The sequence below is a fragment of the Falco rusticolus genome, chromosome 9 (assembly GCF_015220075.1).
Source record: "Falco rusticolus isolate bFalRus1 chromosome 9, bFalRus1.pri, whole genome shotgun sequence".
NCBI classification, from domain to species: Eukaryota; Metazoa; Chordata; class Aves; order Falconiformes; family Falconidae; genus Falco; species Falco rusticolus.
The window spans coordinates 43,895,571-43,918,856 of record NC_051195.1 but is presented as its reverse complement, the minus strand read 5'-3'; the positions used below and the strand labels follow the sequence as shown (position 1 = coordinate 43,918,856).

At 51.3% G+C, this 23,286-nt stretch overlaps 1 protein-coding gene across 3 annotated transcripts in view; it reads right to left on the bottom strand.

The window, feature by feature from the left end:
- The window catches only part of WHRN (whirlin), a 54,840-nt gene extending 39,626 nt beyond the window's left edge, over positions 1–15,214 (bottom strand). For 2 of the 3 annotated variants that reach the window (XM_037400799.1, XM_037400800.1), the window contains exon 1: positions 14,490–15,214. In XM_037400799.1, the coding sequence (XP_037256696.1) occupies positions 14,490–15,089 (600 nt within the window). In that variant the 5' untranslated portion in view covers positions 15,090–15,214. The remainder of the gene's footprint in view (positions 1–14,489) is intronic. The other variant, XM_037400798.1, reaches the window with a different exon arrangement.
- Between the last annotated feature and the right edge of the window lie 8,072 nt (positions 15,215–23,286).

The window sequence follows — 23,286 nt, the reverse complement described above, 5'->3', positions numbered from 1 at the left end:
CCTCCCCGTAGACATTCATACAATGCCTCAAAGCCAGCTGCTGAATGTCACTGTAATCTAAGGAAGGAGCAAAGAAAAAAAACTCAGAGCTGGGGCCAGGTCAGGAGTGTGCACAGGGCCCCCGCCAAGCTGCTCCCTCCCCTTTCACACCACATTCACTGCCACCCCATTCCCCAGCAGGTCTCTTTGGGACTGACACAGGGATCCTGCTTCTCCCCTTCCTCAGAGAGCCTGTCCTGGCAGGGGAACAGAACGTAACCCTCCGGGTTTTCTCCCACACAGGAGGGACAGACACCAGGCAGAGCACTCCCAGGCTGTCCCCAGGACAGTGGTGGCTGCTGAAGGCTGGCAGCAGGCAGAGCGCTGGATGCTCCCGTTCTGCCTCAGCGAAATGTCAGCCCCTGAAAGAGCAGCAACAGCAGCAAAGCTGCTCTCTGGAGGCACAGTAAAGTTTCCAAGGATGAGAGGCCAGAGATTTACAAGGGACTTTTTACGTCCCCCTGCAGCTCCTTTGACAAGGCCACCAGGAGATGGGATCTCAGTCAACAGGGAGATGTTTTATGCATGAAGGTGACAGCAGAGAGCTGGGAGGTGAAGAAAGCAGCCGTCTGGCTCGAGGCAGCAGGCTGGGCCAGGGCTCCCGGCAGCTCAGTACCAGAGACACAAGAGGAGGGAACGAACAGGAGCTGGCCGTGCCTGTTGGGACTTGCTGGTGACAGTCTCTCCCAGCAGAAGGCTGAGCTGCAGTGGGCAGGCTGCTGACACTCTGTGTAGCCCTTTATAAATTTACCGAGCCCTCTTTAAGCACTCGGCGAGTGAAGCAGTTTCCTGCCCAGCACAGTGCTCTCCCCCAACATATCCCCTCTGCTAATGCCTACAGAAGAGCTAGTGCAGGACGAACGGTACCCCATCCACACCATTCCCTACACCTGGGAGCCCTTCAGGACACAGCTCTGCTGGCCCAGCCACTGCACTGGCAGGTGATCTGCACCTTCTGGAGCCCTTTTTGATGATCACAGGTGGGGGAGGACAGTGACACCCACGAAGGACTTGCCTTACTGCTGTGAGGCACAGTGAGACCAGCCACATGGCCCGATGGTACCCCACCGAGACCTCAGTAGCTGGGGATTCCAGGTACCTGCCCTCATGCCAGGTGCTAAACACACCCAAAGGGATGGGGCTTGCCTCCAGAAACACAAGCGAGAGCAGCTGAGCAGAAAGGGGAGAAGAAAGGCAGGACCCCCCTTGTCCAAGGTGACCCCACAAAGCCCTGAGCAAGCTGTTGAGAGCCCCCCTCTCAGCATGGTGTCACACCTGCTCAGTGACACTGCCGCTGCATGTGGCCGGGTCTCCGTGCCTCCCACTGCAACTCCGACCTGCTTTCCAGCACTGCCTTTGCTGAGTGAGGCTGCACCTCGGCCCCCGCCTGCTCCCACCCTGCCTGCCCTGATTCACAGCCTGCACCAGATGGCCCCTCCATCACATGCCGCTTCCCTGCAGCTGCCACCCTCTCTGGTTAAACTCCCTCTTCCCCAGCTTCATAACCCAGGACACAACGAAGGGCCGTGACACAAGCAAACCCTTTCACCCAGCTACAAGCTGGTAGAAGAGCTATAGGCGCTTGGGCATCCCCAAACCACACAGAACTTGCATGTATATACTGACACAGATGTGTAACGCACCATCACAAGCACCACTGAGCAGCAGCTGTTTAACACTGCAACACTATGTATATTAAGAGAGGTAACAGACAATTTTTTTCCTAGAAGACTGTCTTCCATAGCCCTGATTCAACATGGTCTTCAGGCACGCGCTTACATGAGCAAGCATTTAAGCCTTTGCTTAAGCACAGGTCTGAAATTCAGCCAGCAAAGCTTATTTCTAAGCTGAATCTCTTTGTAATCTAATCTATTTATACAAACAGATTTTTGACTTGTGAGCTTGCATCCATTTGAATAGATTATTTTTATTAATTGTAGGGTAAGCCTAGGTTTGTATCAGCTCAGGGGGTAAATCCTTTTTCAAGCAGGAGCACCAATACCTTGAGGAATCCCTGCTTTCAACTTCCACGAGAAGCACACCTGCTGCAGTAAGCCAAAGTACAGCTCCTGTCTGAGGAACGGGCCCAGCAGGAGAGCTGGAGGTCGAGGAGCACAAAGCTCGCTCAGCACCACCCGTGTCCTCCCTCTGGCCACCGCAGTATTGTCAAAAACCACAGGACAGTCAACACAAGCCACTTCCCCAACCCAGTGACCACCAAAGTCAGACGTGTTCAAACGTTCAAGCTTCCAGGAAGTCTTTTTTCATTAGGAAGCCACCAGCTATTGAAACTAAAGCTGCCATGGCTATGGGAAGAGATGAGAAGGGAAGCAGTGTCTTCCTTCAGACAACAGCACCGCACACGCTCCGTAACGAAGCGCAGCAGGCATGGGAACAAGATCTGGCACAGACCTATAAACCTTTGTACATCTACACACTGAACTAGACTTTAACAAAGCACTTGGCATGCAGAGCTGCAAAACAACAAGGCGTCAGGTGAGCCAAACAGGAGCAGCTTTCATGGTACCTACAGAGACAGAAATCACTCTCAGCTGCCTTGAGCTCCAGGTGAGCAGAGCTACTACCCATTTCCCTGCACAGAATGAAATGCCACCCTTCCCGCTCTGGTTTTCTTCTGGCTCTACTAAGCCTGGTGCATCTGCTCCAGCCCCAATAGTGGCTCCTACGAGCAACCACCATAGCAAAGCATTCACCATAAATTTCTTAATACCACCTTGGTCCCGACAATTTTTATTGCTGCAGCACTGGGATACGGAGCAGATTTAATGAGGCCGTTTATGCCTGCTACTAAGGTAATGAGGTGCAGCCTGCTGCCGCACCGCCTCCGGGCCAGGATCTCACCACCTGCTTTACAATGGAAGCAAGGCCAGGCCTGGGCGAGCCAGGGGGCTGCAGAGGCTTCCTACGGCACCGCTCCTCCCAGCTCAGGCTGCAGCTGGGTGCTGGAGTACCTAAGGAAACAACTTCACAGCGAGAATTGAGGGGGAAGTCTTGCCTTTCATAAAAGAAAGCGCTTTGGGCGTAGAGGTGTTGCAAAAATGGAAATCGTTTATAGCCATTCAAGGAGGCAAGAGCAAAGGCTAATGGGCTGAGCTGGAGAGGCAGCAGGCATCCCGCATGTGGATACACCAGCGCCAGGGGATGATGGCAACTGCATTACAAACCGGCAACTTGGCAGCTCAGGCAGGATGGAAGGTTTTCAAGCCAAGGATGCAGCACCAAAAGCCTTTCATCACAAGGAGGGGAGGTGGCCAATGTCAGGGCATCAGGGAGCACAACAGCCCCTGCTGCTCACCAGAGCCAGCTGCGCTCACCTTGTCCCCTACCGCAGCAAGAGCAGAGAGCCTTGTTCTCCAGGGACACGGTGTGGAGTCCTGGTGTCCCCTGGGAGCTGCCAGCAGCCTGAGCAGACTTTGTGCTGAGGGACAGACACCAGATAGAGCCTCCAGCTGGAGCTCTGCACTGCCAGGAGCATTGCCATAGCTTCACTTCCCACTCCCAATGAGGGGTAGCTGGTGCTGGCTCTGCTAAACCAGCTGGGAACCCAGGACAAGGGTGGAATCAGTCCTGGATGGGCAGATCCAGGCCAGTATCCAAGGGCAGATCCAGCCCTAAGACTCATCTTTACCCAGCTGTCCCAGCAAGCAGGATTATTCTCTCCTCTGCTTCATTTTAATTTAATTTCTCAGTTTATTTGGTTTGTGTGGCAAGGGTTTGGTAGCAAGGGGGCTACAGGGATGGCTTCTGTTAGCAACTTCCCCTGTGTCCAACGGAGCCCATGCCAACCAGCTCCAGGATGGATCCACTGTTGGCCAAGGCTGAGCCCATCAGCGACAGTGGTAGCACCTCAGGGATAACGTATTTAAGGAGAAAAAGTTGCTGCGTGACAGCAATTGCAGCTGGAGAGAGGAGTGACAACATGTGAGGGCAGCAGCCCTGCAGACACACAGGGCAGGGCAGGAGCAGGCAGGTGGGTCCATATCTCGACCCATGAGTCTTTCACTATTATTTTCCCTCCCCTGCCCAGCTGAGGAGGGGAGTGACAGAGCAGCTTTGGTGGTCTCCTGGCATCTAGCTAGGGTCACCCCGCCACACTCAGGGCTGGTGAAAAGGGGCTAACTGCCCACCTGCGGATCAGAGGTGCCAATTGCTGACAGACCAGGGACCACACAGGCAGCTTCTTCAATAAGTCTTTCCCTGCTGTCGCACAGGCATTTTGGCCAGCAGGGACCATATCTACAGCAGAGAGCAGGAACCATTTTCCAGCTGATCTCCCTGAATATCAAGCAACCAGGAGGAATTGTTTTCCAGCCCTGCCACAGAATGGTCGGGGTTGGAAGGGACCTCTGGAGACCACCCAGTCCAACCCCCTGCTGAAGCAGGCTCTCCTCCAGCAGGTTGCACAGTCACATCCAGGTGGGGTTTGAATGTCTCCAGAAGAGACTCCACAGCCTCTCTGGACAGCCTGCACCAGTGCTCCGTCACCCTCACAGTAAAGAGGTGTTTCCTCACAGTCAGTTGGAACTTCTTGCACTTCAGTTTGTGCCCGTTGCCCCTTGTCCTGTCACTGGGCACCGCTGCAAAGAGCCTGGCCCTGTCCTGCTGACACTCGCCCTTGAGATATTTGTGTGCATTGATAAGATCCCCCCTCCTCAGCCTTCTCTTCTCTGGGCTAAGCAGGCGCAGTGCTCTCAGCCTTTCCCCTTAAGGGAGATGCTCCACTCCCTCATCATCCTCTGCTGGACCCTCCCCAGTAGCTCCTTGGCTTCTCTGCACTGTGCATCCACCCTGGCCTCCTGGAATGTGTTTGCAGGGAGTCCCAACACCCATCTGAGCACAGGATTTTGGCCAGCTGCACCGGCCCCTTGGTGGAGGGGGGGTTCTGACTGTTTCCACCACTGAACCCCCCTCCCTTGTGTGAGCTTTCAGGCTGCTGGTCCCTGTGCCTGGCAGCCTGGCTACTGCTCCAACATTTAGCACTTTGCCCTTCCCCGATCCCAGCGAGGTGGACTCGTGCCAGAATGCTGGCACTGTGGCACTGACCTCTATTTTGCTGTCAGCCTTACTTATAAAGCAACAACGGCAAGTGAGAGGGCCAGCACCTGCCCACATAAAAAAAGACACTTCCCATGAAGCATGTCACCCCAGCTCCCTGGGACAAAGGGAAAAGCTTTTCAGGCCAGAGTTTTCATCTAACTTAAAAAACATGCGGCCCACGGAGAGAAAGGATAGGCTCTGGATGGGAATATTGCAAGAGAGAACTTCTTCCTCAGAGACACGCAGGTTATCTTGCGTCTGGTGACTGCAGAGATGCCACCACAAAAGCAACAGCATAATTCATCCTGCAAGCTCTTTGGGAAAGCATGTTATTTGATGGGCACGCTGAACCTAACCCATTTGCATTGGACCATTAAATACAATAATTCCACCTCCCTAATCCCCTCTGCAGCATCAGACGGTGCAGACTGCCTCTCCATTTCCCTTCTCAAGACATTTCAGGGACTTGTTGTTCAGTGCTGCTGTGTTTCACTCCAGACTCAGATAAAATTTGGCTTTGCCCCATCTAGAACATGTTTGAAGACTGGGGCATGAAAGGTTTAACACTGGCACCACAGTGTGCAAGCACACTTGCTAGAAGACAAGCTTAAGAAAATAATGTAGTTTAATCTGTGGATCTGTGCCAAAACATTTAGCAGGGAAACAGTCACCAATTGCCTAGAAATGTTATTAGAAGAAGCAAGTGCCAGAGAAGGGAAGATTGATTCCATAAGGCCATCGATCCCCTCACAACACTATTTCATTATCTATCAAGTCCTTTGAGAGTGAAGTAGATAGCTTAAAATAGAAAAGGAAACACACATCTCGCGTACCCACAGTTATTAGCTTTTTAAATAAAACTAAACACAAAACCCAAACCAACACACCACACAGCATGTTCTTTCCTAAGATCAAGACTGACAGCTGCCACTGTCCCTGAAACCCACCTGTGCCAGGCCATTCTTGCCCAGCAGGTCTTACACCACCGACAGCTTTCCTCTCTCCCCTTCTGAATTTGACCCTTGTTATTTTTACTTCTCGAGGGCACCGAAAGGTTGAAGGCTGCGTAAGGCCTTCAAAAATTCTCCCAGTAGGAACACACAGATGTCAAATCAATGGCGATTAATCACCAGTATTCTTCTGGTGGTCTGAATAAAATATGCATCTTATATGGATACAACCCACTCACTTACCTTCACCGCTAATGAAATGAGCAATCTATTCCAATTCATTCCGTTAGTGGGTAGATCACAGTTTGATACAAGAAGCATTAACTATGAGCCATCCTCCCCCTTGCTACAGACGCCAGCTGCTTTCTTCTGGCGATAATAGACTCACCAGAGCTGTTTGGCTTCTTGGGCTGCTCAGATAATGGGCATCCGAGCACTTGCTCCATTTGCGAGCGGCAAAGGTCAGTGTGGAGGTTATCAATCATCGAAGCACCACGCAATTTTGCACCAAGTTCCAAAAAAGTAAGGTACGGAACTGAGGGGGGGGGGGGCGGCGGGGGGGGGGAAGCTGCAAAAAGGGAAAGAAATGCAGAGATACCACAGGAGGGAGGCAGAGGGAGCTTTTACAGCATGCTGTACCATTAGAGCACCATGGAGGGAACAATTCGCAGAAGTTTGTCTAATCACCATTTCCTGCGCTATCCTGGGGTGCTCCTGCTGGACCCAGGTAGTTTTAAGCTTGTGGGCTCAGCTAGACTGAGCAAAACCATCTCAGTGCCAGTGGGAACGATGAGGCCCCCCGTGTCTGCTATGGAGTGGAGGGGGCTGCACGGGCAGGCCTGTGAGACATTTTACAGGGGGATGGATTGAGCCATATAAGCCAAGCGGCTCCTCTGCCAGCAGAAAGGACTGAGCAGAAGACAGCAGGCAGAGGCACTACCTGCCTGCCCACCCCCAAGGCTTGCTCCAGGGACGCTCTGCAGGCAGGACAAATACAAGACTATCCCAGTTCCCACTGCACGCCTTAGACCAAGTTTGCCAGGTGCCATATAAACGCATGGGGAGAGACTTTCCCCTGCCCCAGATGGCAATCTGTAGCTGTAAAGAAGAGGGTTTGGATCAAGCATCTCCCCTCCCCATCTTGCCCGGCAAAGACCAGGGAAGGGCTTCTGTGCAGAGGAGCCGGGAGGCAAACGCTCGTCCCTGCGCGGGGAAGGTGCAGCCAGGGCAGGCAGGAACGAAGGGAACTGGTACAACGAGAAGGTGACACAGAGGTAGGTGGAGAGAGAACGAGATAGAAGGAGGGATGAAGGAAAGCGGAGGCACTCCAGATGGAGTGCTGGGTGAGAGGAACCAGAGAGGAAAGCAGTGGGTAACACAGCATAGGGGACAGAGGGTGTGAAATGTGTCACCCCCCCACCCCATCATAAAGACAAATGGGAATTGCAGGAGGCACAGCCCAACATCTCCCCCTATCCCAAGGCAAAGGTGACAGCAGTTTGGCTTTCAAGTAGTGGCATTATGCAAATAAATGCAAATGGATGCATAATTATGGTGATTGCACACATTTAGCCCCCAGGCATCAGGATGCCCATGTCCCTTTCACCTGGAAAGGTCAGATGAAATCTTAGCCCCAGGGCTCTAACCCCTCCGAGGGCTGACACCCCCAGCCCCGCTCCAAGGCAGCAGCTCTGTAACCTCCCACCCCCTCAAAGCTGGTCACTGCCCAGTGTATCCCTCAGGCAAGTCCAGGACAATTTTAAGAGCAGCAGAAAACTCCACATACCTTTATTTCAGTGCAAGCCTGGAAAGCTGTTCAGGTGCTTTCTGGGGTGTGGGGGGCACGAGGGGAATCTAGATCAAAGCAATCCCCCACGCTTCCTCTTGCCTTATTTCTCCACTCCACCCCAAACAATGCTGAAAACCGGCATGAGAACCACCAGCAAGCCCATATTGTCTAGACAGGGTTAGTTGGTAGAAAAACTAACTCCAAAAGGATCAATGGGGTGAAACGAGGAAGATGCTTGACTAAGCACCAAGGATACCCCGGCAGTGCCTGCACAGAGCAGTGGCCCTTCCAGCCTTCCCCTGCCAGCACATCCCACCCCAGGAGGCTCAGATGCAGTTTCTGAGTCCAGCAACAAGAAGCCAGCAGGAACAGAGCTCCTCCAGGCTGCCGGCTCCAGGCCCCGGCTTCACCTGTATTTGCTAAGCACTTGGTGGTCTGTGACAGGGAGAATTTTCAGAGCACCCAGTCAAAAGAAGCCAAGCCAAATCATTTTAGCAGATGCATTGTGGGTTTAGGTGAGGGGATTTAGAGCTGAATAATTCTCTGAGCAGATGTGCCATTGAGGAAGGTGTCAAGAAAATCCATTGTCTTCCCCGAGGGCAGAGAAACTGAGTAAAAGACTTTTTAATCCATCAGTTATGCTGCACACTAATGCTTTTGTTTTCTTCTAATGGACACTGGAATGAAAAAGGCTTTTATCCTTTGGGTTACCTTAACAATTTTTCTATTGAGACAAAACTGTTTATTTACAAGAAGCCCACTAAATAACATTAATGTGCAAAGAACTCAAGGATGCCCTAACAATACTAATGCTGATGAACGAGCCAATACCGAAGCCAAGTATTATGATCCTTGCATTATGAGGAGAGGAGAGATTAAGGACCTCATTCTAATCTTTCACATCAGTATAATGCCATTTGATTTCATTAGGGCCGATTTTGATTTGCTGGTGTAATGAAGGGAAACAGATGACTAAGTAACTTGCCCACTAAGAGAAGTCAGTGGCAGAGCAGCACATGTAACCTGCTCTTAACTCCAGTGCATTCCCACAGATCCCCTCCCAATGTGCAAGTTCACCCCACTCCAAGTTACACACTACATTAATTTGACCAGCTCCGATTAGCTCACGGGCACAAGGGAGCATTGCCCCTCAGCCCCCAGCCAGGCCCTCCGCACCAGGTGAGGTCTGGTGCTCCAGTCTGCCATGTCACCCATCACCAGATCTGCCTGTGAAACCAAGACCATCACTTGCCAGATCTACGCTCTGCCACTACCATGGGCCCTTCCCTTTAAGAAGCATTAAAACTAATTTAAAACATACATGCCTCCAAATACAAGGAGGACCTTTTTCCCTTCCCCTTTTTCCTCAAGGCAGATCCTGGTGACTATATACTTTCTACCCTCTCCCTCTGAGCTCAGCTCGCTACAGAAGTTAAAATGGAAACTGTTTGCAGGACAGGAAAGCAGAGCAGAAGCCTGTGGCACTGCACAACACCTGTGTTTTAAGCTGTAGGTGCTTTTTTGTGTGCAGTTCTTGGGTTTGGGTGTTTGTTTGTTTCTAAGCAGACCCAGACATCAAGGAATACATTACTACTTTACTGTTGGGGCAGATGCTAGTCACATCCTTGTTTTCCATGCTCCAGCTACCTGAGATCCCTTGGGAAGTGGAAAGGTTTCTAGCCTCTGGATCAGTCAATGACTTCTAAAAATATAGACACGCTGAGATAAGCAAGCAGGCATTTAAAGGAACAAGTCTGATACCTTTACAGAATCAGGGGGTTGGTGCACTGCTTTCACTCCTCATTCATCCCAGCCATGACTGTGTGTGATGGCCCACTACTCCAAATACTGGGAAGGGTTAAAAAACAACCAAAGAAACCAAGCTGCAGTCATTCCTACTAGCTGTTATGACTCTACAGTACGGTAGTGACTACTGACTACAGCAAATAAGCAGTCTCAGATAATGATAATCAATTAATTGGGCATCACAAGAAACAATGAAATGAGATTTGCTTTCTTGTAAGCTGACGGGAAAGTGAAATTGCTCTAGATATGCTTCCAAGGCTCAGGGCTGCACATTTCTTCTGTCATTTCTCAGCGGTCTTTTAGCAAGAGCACAAGCAGCTGGAGCCCTTTCCACCTCGCACGAAATATTACAGTCTCTGAAGAGATCACCTTGTTTGCCATCACGGAAGTCCAAATTAATAGAACATACAAAGAATTGTAATCCCCTTTTAATTATTTTTCAATGCCTGCTTGACACGGTCAGAGCAGGAGATGGAAAAGCTGGTTTGGAAGGAGTGAAAACCTCTGCCCCAGCAGGCAGCCAGCAATGCGACCCCGGCCGCTGGCGATGCCTCCCTGGCAGGGCTGCAGCAGGGAGCAACCCACCAGCCAGCGAGCCGGCGGAGCACCGCGCTGCCTGCCAAAGACCCCTGCCTTGTCAGTAACAGATCTGCCTCATCACACCCCCACCCCCAGCCCCACCACGCCTACAGCAAAACCCGCCGCTTCTCTCCAAAGAGCCCAAGACGGTGAAGTCAAACCACCCCAGCTCCTTCGATGCAAGTCCACTGACTTTAGCAAAGCTACCACAGATTTATGCCAAGACAGAAGAATCACGCTCCCTAAGACCATTGCATACAAATTAGTCTAGTTTTGGTGATTTTGACCAAGCTCATTGGGATTTGCCCAGCTGTCAGCACAAACAGAAAGACGCAGCATGGCAAATGGTGGAGTCAATGCAGCAATTTTGAGGCTGGTGTAGCTCACTGAGCCAAATCCTCAATCAGGAATGATCCATCATAGCTGTGATGCACTACACTTTCTCTTGTCCCCTTCTTCCCTAAATGATTTAAAGGGCACAAAAACCTACTGCAGAGACACAAAAGTAAGGGGTGAGGGAGAAAGCAGGTGTGAGTTTAATGCAGACCCCGGAGTAGATGAGAAATACCTCCCTGTGTAACATTTTCATGGTCTAAACCCGCAAGTACCTCAATTTTAACTACTCTGGACAAAATATTACAGCTTGTCAATATAAACTTTCAGCATGACTGCTACAATATCAACTGTATACTATATAGCAAGGCTGATGAAAGCCAAGTAAGCTCTAAAAATATGGCAGACAATACAAGGTTCTTCACTTACACCATAATTCAAATTACAGTGATCTGTTGCTAAAGTGCACTCTTGAATGCTGGAATGATAGAGCTATAATTGTAATGGAGTCATTTAATTTTGATTTGGATGAAACAGCGAGCACGAAGCAGACAAGGCATAAAACTCTGCTACTCCCATAAAGGTTAAGAAGCTGGTCATTAAGTGAATTGATTTGGAGTGCTTAGGTAATCCTGTCATTTAAGTCAGAATTCTACTTTTATCCAGTTTACACTAAAATATCTACAAACCCCACAGAACTGGTCACGGCACACCAGGCAGTTTTCAGCTAGGACAATACCCAGCTCGTTACATTTGTTGTCTTTGCCCAGTGTTGTGACAGTTTTCATCTGGTGACCTGATTCCACTTTTGGTACATCACAGCTCTGCTGAAAATACAGAAGGCAGAAATTGCTCCTACCCCACAGTCAGTGCCCCTCTCCTCCCAGAGAGGAGCGCTGGAACCAGCTGGGGTACGGCCAGGCATGCACAAAAAGGCGGCAACCGAGCTATCGCACAGTAACTACTGTGTGAATGCTCTTACAAGGCTGTACAAATGAGTTAAGGCTCCGTATTTCTTCACTGCTCCATCTGAACAGCTGCCTCTCTGCCGGTATTCACAGCTGGGCATCTCGGAGCACCCTGACAGAAAGTTGATTTCTGGTTCAGTAAGTTTGTCATGCTCACCCCGGAGAAAGCGAAGCACCCGGGAGCAGGCCAGGCCAGCGGTGAAACAGCCTTCCCAACCTCTGCAATCATCTTATGCCCCCAAGAACAAGCTGTGACAACTTCTCGCACAACACGTTCTGCATATTACGAATAACAACACTGTCCTAGACAGACAGTTTCTTGCTGCAGGACAGTCAAGATGGAAGCCCAGCACAGGAACGTGCTCCTCCTCAGATGGAGAGCCGCGCCATCGCTCCTCACGCAGAAACAGGAGCTGTGCTTTGATCAGACAGCTTCTGACGGGGAGAGAGTTCACCGCGTCTACTCGTCTAAAGCAGGCAGAGACAGTGTGTGGGAGATCGAGCTACAGAGCCATGGTTTTGTGTTAAGCAAGCCTCTCTCGGCTCACCTTTCTGCCCTCTCTGTATTTGATCCTGAGTAAGTGTACGCATAAATTCCAGGACCAAACCCAGCTCTGGTACAAGGCTGTTCATCCAACATTTCTCTCTTCATTAATCTGCTACAGAGCGGACCCACAGACATCCATGAGGACGTCAGGACACAGTGAGGTTTGCTCTGCTCGAGGAGACCAGAACACAGCCCAGGCCTTTGTGGAGCTGTTAACACATCAAGAACAAGCAGCGAACACGGGGCCAAGCCACCCTGTACATCACCACCTCTTGTCCCTGCAGCTCTGACCCTGCACAGCATCCAGAACAGTAGGCTGAGGTATTTGTACCTTAACCCCTGGGAAATTATCCAAAAAGTGCCCTTTAGCATCACTGAACACCATCTACTCCTCATTTCCCTCCCCTCCCAGATACAGCATGCGAGGACAAATTAGCACTTGCCTAATTTGAAAATCTCCAAAGGAACTATTAGAGCTGCACTGTAAATCACTCTGTGACTCTTCTGAAGGGAGGTGTTTTTACCACTGCTATGTGGGTCATAAAGCCTGCCTAGATGCAACAAGAGCGCAGGAGCTCTGGAAGACACCAGCACAACCGGGCAAGTGATGAAACCGTTGTTTAAAGAAGTTCAGCTCATGAGCAGACAATTTCTAAGCTTTTTTCCTATCAGGATCACATTAACAAAATACAGCTCTCAGCACAGAGCAACCCCTTGGCAAACTGCATCCTGCAGGAATTAGCTCTATGCAGGAAGCACTTAGTTTCACTCAATATTAATAGTGTCTACAAGGCCTCACATATGTTATATTAGAGAACAAACTGAAAGCGAATTCCCCAGCAGAGCGGGTTGAATTAGAGATTAAGTCATTTAACAGGCCAGAGCATTCCTTACACCTGGTTCCTACCCATCCCAGCACCACAGCCAAAACACAGGAGATTTTTTTTATTTTTTTTTCAGTCTTCAGGGCACAGAATTGCAGACTAACTTCCGAAAGCTTACACCGTAGTCCTATCGTTAGGAACAACACCAAAAATAATTCCTATAAATCTTTTCTCCTGTCTCGAGATTACCAGGGGCTCAGTTCCAGCCTGGAAGATGTGCCCTTGCCTGGGGCACAGATTTAAAGCTGGTGCAGGGCGCAGGCAGGTTTGCTGTGAAGATGCTGTTCAAAGCTGTGCAAGATTAATGCACTGTTGGAGGAGCGTGCCACATGAAGCGGGCTGCGAACAGAAGCGCTTTAGCTTATTATGTTAGAATTAAAGCACAAACAGCTGGAAAACAGTCTTGCCAGCCCAGACCCCAGCTCTCTGTGCGCTGCCTAATTGCTGTCCTAAAAGCCGATTCTCCATTCAATAGGTTTGTGCTGAGCACTGCTGTGCTGAGCTGAGCCCGCCAGCCACCAGATCATCTCTGTGAATGGTCCGGGTCACTCGGACACGGATTTTGCCTCAAAACACTGAGCTTCAGGTGAAAATCCCACAGTTTATGGAGCCCTGCCCCCCCCCCCCAGCCTTACGTGAAGGCTTTTATCGATAGCACCACAGCCGCTATGTACTACAACAGGTCTCCGGGGAATAGGGGAACCGCCGTGCTGCGGGAAGAGCCGGGGGCACTTCAGTTGTTAAACTGCTCCCCTTTTCCCCTGACAGTCAGGATCCGAGATCTACTCCTGCTTTCGGCACTGGGCAGTCCCGGGGGGGTTGTTCTGCTTCTCCATGCCTCAGCTTCTCTGCCTTGGGGAGAAGAAAACACACTACAGCAGTTCGAGCACATGCCTGAAAACCCGGCTCGAGCAGATTCCCAACTTCCAGCAGACTGCCAGAGCGAAAGGCAGCCACAAGCAGCATCGCTACGTTCCACAGACGTTGCGATTAAAATATAAAAAAGTACCGCTTGGTCCTGCCGGGCGAACTCGCCGCGTCAAGGGCTGCAGACGATGCCAGGCTGGCCCCCGGCAGCGAGTCCCTGCCCGTGCTGGCCCCAGGCACCGGCGCTGCCAGCGCAAACTCTCGGGCTCGGCTCCGCGCTGTCCCGCACGCCGCCCGGACCAGCCCCACCTCCCCGGCACGGAGCCGCTCCGCGAAGGGGCTGCAGGGGGGCCGGGGCTGCGGCGGGGGGTACCGGGGCTCATGCCCCGCGGCGGGATGCAGACGGGGGGGAACCGGGGTGGGCCGGGGCTCCTGCCTTCCCCCGGCCGCGGCGGGATGCAGACGGGAGGGAACTGGGGCTCCCGCACCCCCGGCCGCGGCGGACAGCACCGGCGGCGGTGCGGCTGGACGGGGCGCCCTGCAGCAGCACCGGGGAAGGGAGGGGTGCGCGAGGGGACACACGGGACGTCCCCGCGGGACGGGGCGAACAGTGGGCAGGGATACGGCGGAGCCCGGGCCGGTGGGGCAGAGCAACCGGAGCCGGCTTACCTTGACAGCCTCGGCGTGGGTCACCCTGTCCAGGGGCTTGCCGTTGACACCCAGGATCTGATCGCCGACGCGCAGCCCCTCCCGCTCGGCCAGGGAGCCCGGTTCCACCAGGGACACGTAGATACCGACGCCGTGCTCGGCGCCGCCGCGGATGCTGAAGCCCAGGCCCTCGTGGGCCTTGCTCCGCCGGAGGGTCACCTGCCGCAGCTCGCTGGGGACCACCGGCGGCGGGGCGGGGGCGGCCGGGGGGCGGCCGGGCGGCAGCAGGTAGGGCCCCTCGGCCGTGTACTGGTCGAAGAGGAGCTGGTCGGAGCGGGGCAGGACGAGCCGGAGCAGCGGCAGGAGCTGCCGGCGGCGGGGCCCGTCGAGGAGGGCGCGGAGGGAGCGCACCAGGTCGCAGACGTTGCGGCGGCCGTGGTAGGCGTTGAGGCAGAGGATGAAGCGCTCCCGCTCCGCCTCGCTCAGCAGCGCCGTCAGCGCCTGGTGCAGCCGCCGCACGTTGGCGGACAGCGGCCGCGGAGCCGGCCCCGCCGCCGAGCCCAGCGAGCCCGACGAGGAGGAGGAGGAGTGCACCGACACGCCGTCCAGCTCCGCGCTCATCGCGCCGGGCGGGCCTGGGCAGCACCGGCACCGACCGGGCAGCACCGGCACCGGCCGGGCGGGACCGGGCGGCACCGGCGCCGCACGCGCCACTCCACCTGGCCGCGCGCTCACCGGCGCCTCGCGGCGGCTCCCCAGGAAGTGACGTGCCCTCCGTTGCCGGGAGACGGGTTATACAGAGCGGCCCCGCGCCCCCCCCCCGGGCCCCCGCCCCGCCGCCCCGCCCCCGTGGGACCGGCAACGAGCGCGGCCGCGCCGGGGCGGGGCTGAGGCCTGGCGCAGCTCATCGCAGCTGTGAGCGCCGGCCGCCTCGGCAGGGGGCCGGGCCCCGCCGGTAAGTTACAGCCGTGGCAGGCATACCTGGTAAGTTGTTATAGTCCTGGCAATCATACCTGGTAAGCTGCAGCTCTGGTAATCATACCTGGTAAGTTACAACCCTGGTAATCATAACTGATAAGTTACAGCCCTGGTAATTATAAGTGGTAAGTTACAGCCCTGGCGATCGTACCTGGTAAGTTGTTACAGCCCTGGCAATCATAACCGGTAAGTTACAGCCCTGGCAATCATAACCGGTAAGTTACAGCCCTGGCAATCATAACCGGTAAGTTACAGCCCTGGTGATTGTACCTGGTAGGTTACAGCCCTGGCAACTCACCCATTCAGCCGTGATTCAGTCAGGAACTTCAGCGCAGGCTTCAGTTTTAATCCCAAATCCATGGGATTTAGGCTCGTGCCCCCCTGACAGTGTGTTGAAGCCATTGATGATGTCGGGCTTGGAGTCGAACCAGAGGTCGCTGCAGGTAAGCCCCCCTTCATTCAGCAAACACAGCCGCCCCAGAGAAACCCTTCCTCTGAGCGATCCCGGTGATCCAGGCCCAGCAACGAAGGAGCTGGCAGGGCCACAGACAGCTTTTCTACTTGCTGCATAAAGTATTTGTTACTCCTTGAAGTTTTTTTCTTCTGCATCTCTGGAGCACTGAGCCTCAGTCATCCAAAATCTTTCTGTCTTCACTGAAGTGCCTTCTATCTGCTGCAGTAGAGGAGGATTAAACCTAATTTGTCAGATGCGTCCTGATAGCAATACAATTCATTTTGTTCATGGATATGATGGAAGAGCTTTAACAGCTGCATTACAAGGGGGTTTATGTATTAAAGCTTTGTTGGAGTTTTCAATGCCTTGTTTAAAACAAAACTAAACAGAGCAGATTGCTAATTGAAATTTGGGTTCTAACTGTGGGTGATAAATAAGCAGATGGAACAGTCAACATTACTGGAAAAAAGGGACAATATAGGACAGAAAAGTGAGTAAAAACAAAAATACGCCTACATCAGCCAAACAAAATGAGAAGGGCAAACAAGGTATTGCATGTCTTTGAATTGCGCTCAAACACAGTGTTAATGCTTAGTACCCTGCTCAAAGACTCCTCTATTTAAAGTACTGCTATTCCCACAAGCACAGTCTCTAAGCATCTCCAACCTTTTTTTATCCTACGAGAAGACACCAAGTATGTTAACACAAGCAGATGCAGGAAAAGCTGCCACTGTACTGCACTAGCTCCAGACTGGAGTAGCACATCCCATTCTGCTCACTTGAGCAGAGCATGGCAGTACCCAAACCACAGCTGCCACGTATTCAGTGACCAAACCTGCCCAGCAGTGGCATTCTGTCCCTGATATTTTGACCACTGCTCCAGAAGCTACCACAAAGCCAGTTTCCCAAGCCTAAGACAAGTTCAAGTCAATGCTACTCGGCAGAAATGCCCACAACATCCACACTGAGTAGGTGCATTTGGAAATGGTGGTTTTCTTGCTGCTACTACAGCCCTACCAGCAGAGGCTGTTCATCCTTGGGATGCCCCATCCAGCTGCTACTCACTGTAGGACAACTCTGAGGCACCCCTTTGGAGCAGGGCTGGCTGCGATGCCTTCTAGTTCACAGAACACATACAGGGTTTTAATCCCCAGATGTTTTACAAGTTTAGATTGTTCACACACTGCAAGCTGGGTCTTCATCAGGGACCCCCACACCTTTGTTGAAGAAAGGGACGGAGATTTTCTCATAGAACCCCAGCCTTGAAGTGAAGCTGATTTATTTCTAGGGGCTTTATCCTTTCCACTGCTTTAAGCACTTAAGCCATGCAGTTGAGAGACAGCAGTACATAGCCTTGGGAAAGAGGGGGTTCGTCCAGCTCTCAGGCACAGGGGTGTTCCCACACCTGAATAAAACCTCTCAAAGCTTTCTCAGCACAAGTAACACCACTGAACAAATGCCTCACAGCAGCTTGCAATACCTGTGTAGGGCTGCATGGCTCAGTGGGCCAGGTTCTCACTAGTATAAATCAAAATAGTCCTTTCAGAAAGGGAGCTCTGCCAGCTGGGGAGTCAGCAGCAAGTGCTTGGGGTGGAAAGTCAGTGCCAGGCACAAACAGCATTGCTCTGCAAACGTCCAGGTAAGTGGTCCTTCAGAAGTTAGTGAATGCTGAGAGTCCATATTCATTTGTGGGGCAACTCCTGGCTGAACTGGACCTTTGTAAGCAGAAGGGCTACACAGACACCGGCAGCGAAACTCGAGCATCCTCACACACAGCTGAGAGCTGTCGGAGCAGTTGGACACTACACACGCTCAAATCCCAAACAGCATTTCAGATCCAACGCCTCGCTTGCGCGGCAGAGTGCCCTAAGGCTAGCAAGAGCTGAAAAGGTGTTACTCATTTTCTTTTTTAAATCATCCTTGCAGCACAAAATAATCCGATGCATTTGCTAAGTGCCACATGAATAAATTGCCTAACCTTTCCACTTTAATCCATTGTAATCACTTTCCAGAGCCCTCTTTGAAAAGTGAGCTCCATGTTTCCAGAGCAGCTGTGCTCCTAATTAAAAGGCACTGTTGCAAGAAGACAACGGAACGTAATTCTGGTTGGAAATGCCTCGCTGCAGAGTTGGAGGGCTGAGCTGAACTGCGAGATGGGCCAGGGAGGAAGCAGCAGCTGCCTGTGCTGCTAAGGCTCCTTAAAAAAGTATTAGGAGATGGCTGGCACTCAGGGCTGCCTCTTGGCTAAATCCCTGTTTAGCAGATTGGCTCCCAATCCTCTGTCCCTGGCCAGCTGGACTGGTTTGTGTGGCTCAAACGTGCTGTCCTCAGTATGGGCAAGAATCAGCTGAGCGCTGCAGTTAAGCGGTCTACAGGAATAGCCAATGCAGAGGAAAAAGCGCCGTGAGGGTTTGCTAACAGGAGGCCTGGGTACTGTGGGTCCCAGCACCATCTCGCTGGCTTGCGGTAAAGCTGAATCCAGCACAATACAGACACAAGATCCCCACTGTGCTGGGAGCTGCACAAACAGCAGAGACACACCTTCCATCTTTTCAGCTCCAGGTATAACGGGCAGAAGCAGGATTTAAAGAAAAGCCCTAGGAGCAGTGAGAAATCATCATTTCAAGGGGGATTTTCTAAGCTCTGAGTTATAAGCATAAATGTAATCCACTCGCAACAGGAATGTTTCCAATTTATGGGCGCTGCCATGCTTAATCAGACCAAGTTCAATTTGACACGTTCCAGCCAACAGCCAGGGGTAGATACTTGACAGCACGGTTCAAGCAGGCAGAGGAGGCAGGGAATTCAGACACTTCTTAAATCCTTCTGTGTCTGCGTATCTACAGACCTCTATGCTCAGCGCCACACTGAGACTGTTACTGAGCAAGGCCAGCCTGAAACAGGTTCAGCTGGGGGGGAATTTGGTGTTTTCCGTTGTGCGAGAGAAGATCAAATATGAGAATTTTAGCTCAAAACCACTGAGACATACTGCTTCTATAGGGTGGGCACCACAGGATTACAGTTTATCAATCATTTAGATACCGCCTAGATTAAAAGTCAATTAAATCAGAGTAATAGTTTCACCTGTACTACCAGAAATACATTGGTTTAATGCCACTGAAATTCCTTGACACTTGTTAAAACCCAAAGTCAAAACAATTCAAATTAAAACAAAACCACATGTTCAGAAAGCTTTAGATAAGGCTACATTTTCTGGTGAAAAACCTCTTCCAACTAAAAGAAGTTTCACCCAGATTTGCCTGCAGTGCTCTCTCCACTGTGCCAACATCTCTGAGTGTAACCCTGCATCACAGTGCCAGGCGATTTAAAAGCTGCAGTCCTCCTCCCCTCTCCAGCAATTTCTTGCACTTACACTCTCTCCAGTCTTTTTTGAAATGCCTGAAAGAAAAAAGCCGTTTGCGTCACTGGCTTTTTTTTTTTTTTTAAATGCCCAGCACAAATAATCTGTAAGTCACTATGTGGGCTTGAATGTTACAGACAGGCAAAGCAGAGACTGGCTGAGGGGATCAGTCTTTGTCATTGCCTGGTCTCCCATTTGGGGACCATGGCTGTTGAACTTCTCCGTGTGCAAAGGACATGGAGCCTGTTTGTGGGGGTTGATTGTCCTTAAGTGTGAAGTCTCTGGAGTAGTGGTGTAGGGCAAAAGAAACATGCACATGCAAAAGGAGCCAGCCTTCGGGTGCAAGCTACTGGCTCCACAGAACCAGGCTTGTTTATATTAACTGTGGAAATTGTAAAGCGAGTCCAGTATTGTCACATAGATGAGCTTTGCGGCAGAGGAGCACTAGGTAGATTTGCATGTGAAGTCGCAGGATGCTTTGACAGAGGGGAGAGCACAGACTCTTTATGCTGGGTGTTGCCCTTATGCATGATCTGGAGTCTACCTTGTACATGGCTGGTACAAATCTATGCCTCCAACCCTGAACTCCCTTCCTGCTGGGTACATCACCTCCCCAGCTCAGTGGCCTAATTAGTCTCCACCCTTCAGGCAAAGACTGCCTCATACTGAGCATCTGCACACTGGAGCCTTGACTTCTCTAGAAGCTACGGCTGAGGCACCCAAGCCAGTGCAACACGTGGCACATGAGCAGTGATGCTTACTCACAGCTGTCACTGTGGTTGGAGAGTACCAAATAAATCTGGGGGAAGTACAGTCCCTTTCTGAAGAGCTCTCTTAATATATCTGACAATTTCAGAATAAGCCTGAGCATTGCAGAGCTCATTCACACAAGTTCAGCCTCCCAGCAGGTGGGAAATTCAGGGGCTTCACTCACACCGAGAACTGACAAACTCACACAGAGCTAATCTAATTTGAAGACATTTACCTAATTCAAATAAATCTAAGTCTGCTACTTGTGGAAGCCTGTCAGTCTGGCAGGATTTATAGGCTGACCTCTCGACTGCATTTTCTGCAGCAGTGGAAACCCAGCTGGCTGCCTGCAGCGGTACACACTGTCCCCGCAGGTTTGCATCAGGGGCACAATTCAGCTCAGTAAGCAGGAGAACTCAGCATCAAGGTCTGATTGCACAGATGTGGGGGAACAAACTGTGTTCTGGGGAGAAAGCGGGGGTTATTCCTTAGAGCCTCTCACTGATGCTATCTCCTTTCCTGTGCATCTATCATCATAGAGACTGTCCTGTGTCCTGGGGACAAGTGCAACACAAAAAAAGTCAGCTCACTCCTGCTGTGACAACCCTGAAACACTGGCAGAGCACCGGGCAATTCTCTCTTCCTCAGACATTTTCACCACACCAGAGGTCTTGCACTGCTGAGAGTTGTGCTCCCTATTCAACCATTGCCACAGAGTTTTGGGGTCGAGATTATTTGCCAGCTTATGCTGTGGGAGCCTGGAGGTGAGCAAACCTTCCCATGAGCATCTCTCCTGCTAAGGACGATTTACACTGTGTGTCCTGCACTTAGAGAAGTAATAGGGCTGCAGGGTCACTCTCCTCATCATAAGCATCAGCACTCATCTTCTCCAGCCCACAAACCCATCTCTCCCAGGCTGGAGAGGGATGCTCTGTACTTTATTACCACACCGTAAGAAGGCAATCAAAAGAAAAGTCAATGAGGTACTAATCACTATTGATTTGTAGTATATAAAACAAATACCTGCTGCCATTAATTAAATGTAGCAGGTCAAAGGCATCTAATTAATCACACCAGCCATTTTTCTTTTTCAAAATTAATTTCATATCATCAGGGAAACTCTAATAGATGCCAGCAGACTGACCTCTGGCCCGAGGAGCATGGCTGGCTGAGCAGCTACAGCCTCAATTCCCTGCCAGGACCCACCACAGAACAGCAGCCACATCACTGGCAGGCCAAGCATTGCTGATGGGCTCCACGAGGTTGCACTGAAAAAGCCACAGTGAGGAATTGGGAGCATGGATGGATAAGAAGAAAGGCCAGGGCAAGTTTGAATCTCTGCAGGCTTTTACTTGTTTGCTTCCAGCCCCAAACCCCATTTTATTGTAGAAATTAAGCATCTGGGAGAATACTGGTTTTAGCAAAAAACCTCTTCTGAATACTGAAAGTTCTCCTAAAGTGAAAAATGGCCAATAGAAAACAGATTAAAAATAAATAAATCTCGAGTTGTCATCGCATTTCTGAAACTCCCCAGAAGAGAGAATAAAGTGCTCAGACTTCTGTTAGGGAGACAACTATGAGGGAAACCCCCTACCAACCAGGTGTAGGCACTGCCCTGGTCTGGCCTTGAGACACAATGGACAGCAGCACGGTGCTATGCCGAAGCCTGAGTAACTCCAGCACATCAGAGGGTGTTTCTGGCTGCACCGGACAGCGAAATGGTTTGGCTGCCAGTAGAGGATAAGACTAATTAAGGCTGCGATCCCCTGACTCACACAAACTAATGCCCATGGATAGATATCTAATGCTCTCAATTCCTGCTCATTAGCACAGGCAGCAGAGACAAGACAAGCATGTTATGTCATTGTTTAAATCCTGTCACATTTCCCCAATGACTCTGATTACATTTTTAAATATTTATTCTCCTCTCCTGAGGCAGGACTGGCTTGCCCTGGAAGCTCTGAACCCAGCAGATCTGCTCCGAGCAAAGCTCCCACACATGGCAATGACGAACTGATCCCCAGCCCTCCCCTTTCCCAGGTCCTGAGGAAAGCAGTTCCCCTGGTACGAGCTTTCAAGGCATCGGCTCATCCTCCCCTAATTTTCAAGATTACTTTACATCTCAGACAAGAGTTAAACAGAATGTTTTCTAGTTGCTTTTGCATAAGGAAGGAGAACCGCAGCAGTGGACATGCGAGTAGGTGGCTGCGCATCTTGGTGCATGAGCAGTCACACTCCAGTTAAATAAGCATAAAACACTTTTGCAGGCACAAGAAGCAGATTTTTCAGGTCAACTAGCAGCAGGACTGAAAAGAAAATATTTATGGACACATCTTTCACTAATCAGTACCAGCTGTATTTATACCAACCCTCTGTGTGCCCAGAGTGTGGCTTCAGCCTTTTGCCCTCCTGAGTCTTCCCTGCCCTCATTGCCTAGTGACCCTGTTGGTGACAGGGTGGTTGGAAGGGTTATAGCTCCCCAGGGACCCCAACCAGCCCGTACCCAGTGGCTACTCGGCAGCAGCATCCCCCGGGAGAGCATCAGGCAGGGATACAAAATCAGCCTTCATCCTTTGAAAGCCTGAGGCAGAGCACATCACACCACTAGTCACAAGCACAGCTCCTCCTGTCCAAGGGGAAAGAACGTCCCCCACTGAGTTCAATGCAGGCTGGATCCAACCCATTCATTCTTCCTAGGAGCAAACTATCTCCACGATAATTTTACAGAGGCTACAGAGGGAGACCTGGGCCAGGAGCATGAGGGACAGCCCAGTGCTTCCTTGCAAGCTCCCAGCCACAGATTCAACCCCACAGCACATCCACCCCATCGCACTCCTGCTTTGTTTCCCCAGCTGGGCTGTAGAATAGATGGTGTTGTAGGTCTGAGACTTCTGCGGCCCTCCCTTTAGCACTGCAGACAGCACCGGCAGGCACTTGGTGAGTGAGGTTTTTACTGCAGGATCTCCCAGGGGAAGGGCTGAATTGCTTTTGTTACAACAGTTGTGGATTTCAAATCTTGCATATCAAAGCAGGGAAAGGAAGAAATAACAGAAGCCTGGATGGAGTCACATCTGCATTAACAGGATGGGTTTACACTAGATGGCACCTGATCTTATAATTTTAGGTGCAAAGAATAAAGCCACCAGGATTATTATACTGAATGATGTTATTCTTTTACCAGGAGCTGGCTTTGTGGCCCTCCCTGAGCTCCCAGCAGCAGTAATGCACGAAGCACAGCTAGCCCAGCAGCCAGCGCACTGCTGTGAATGTTAAAC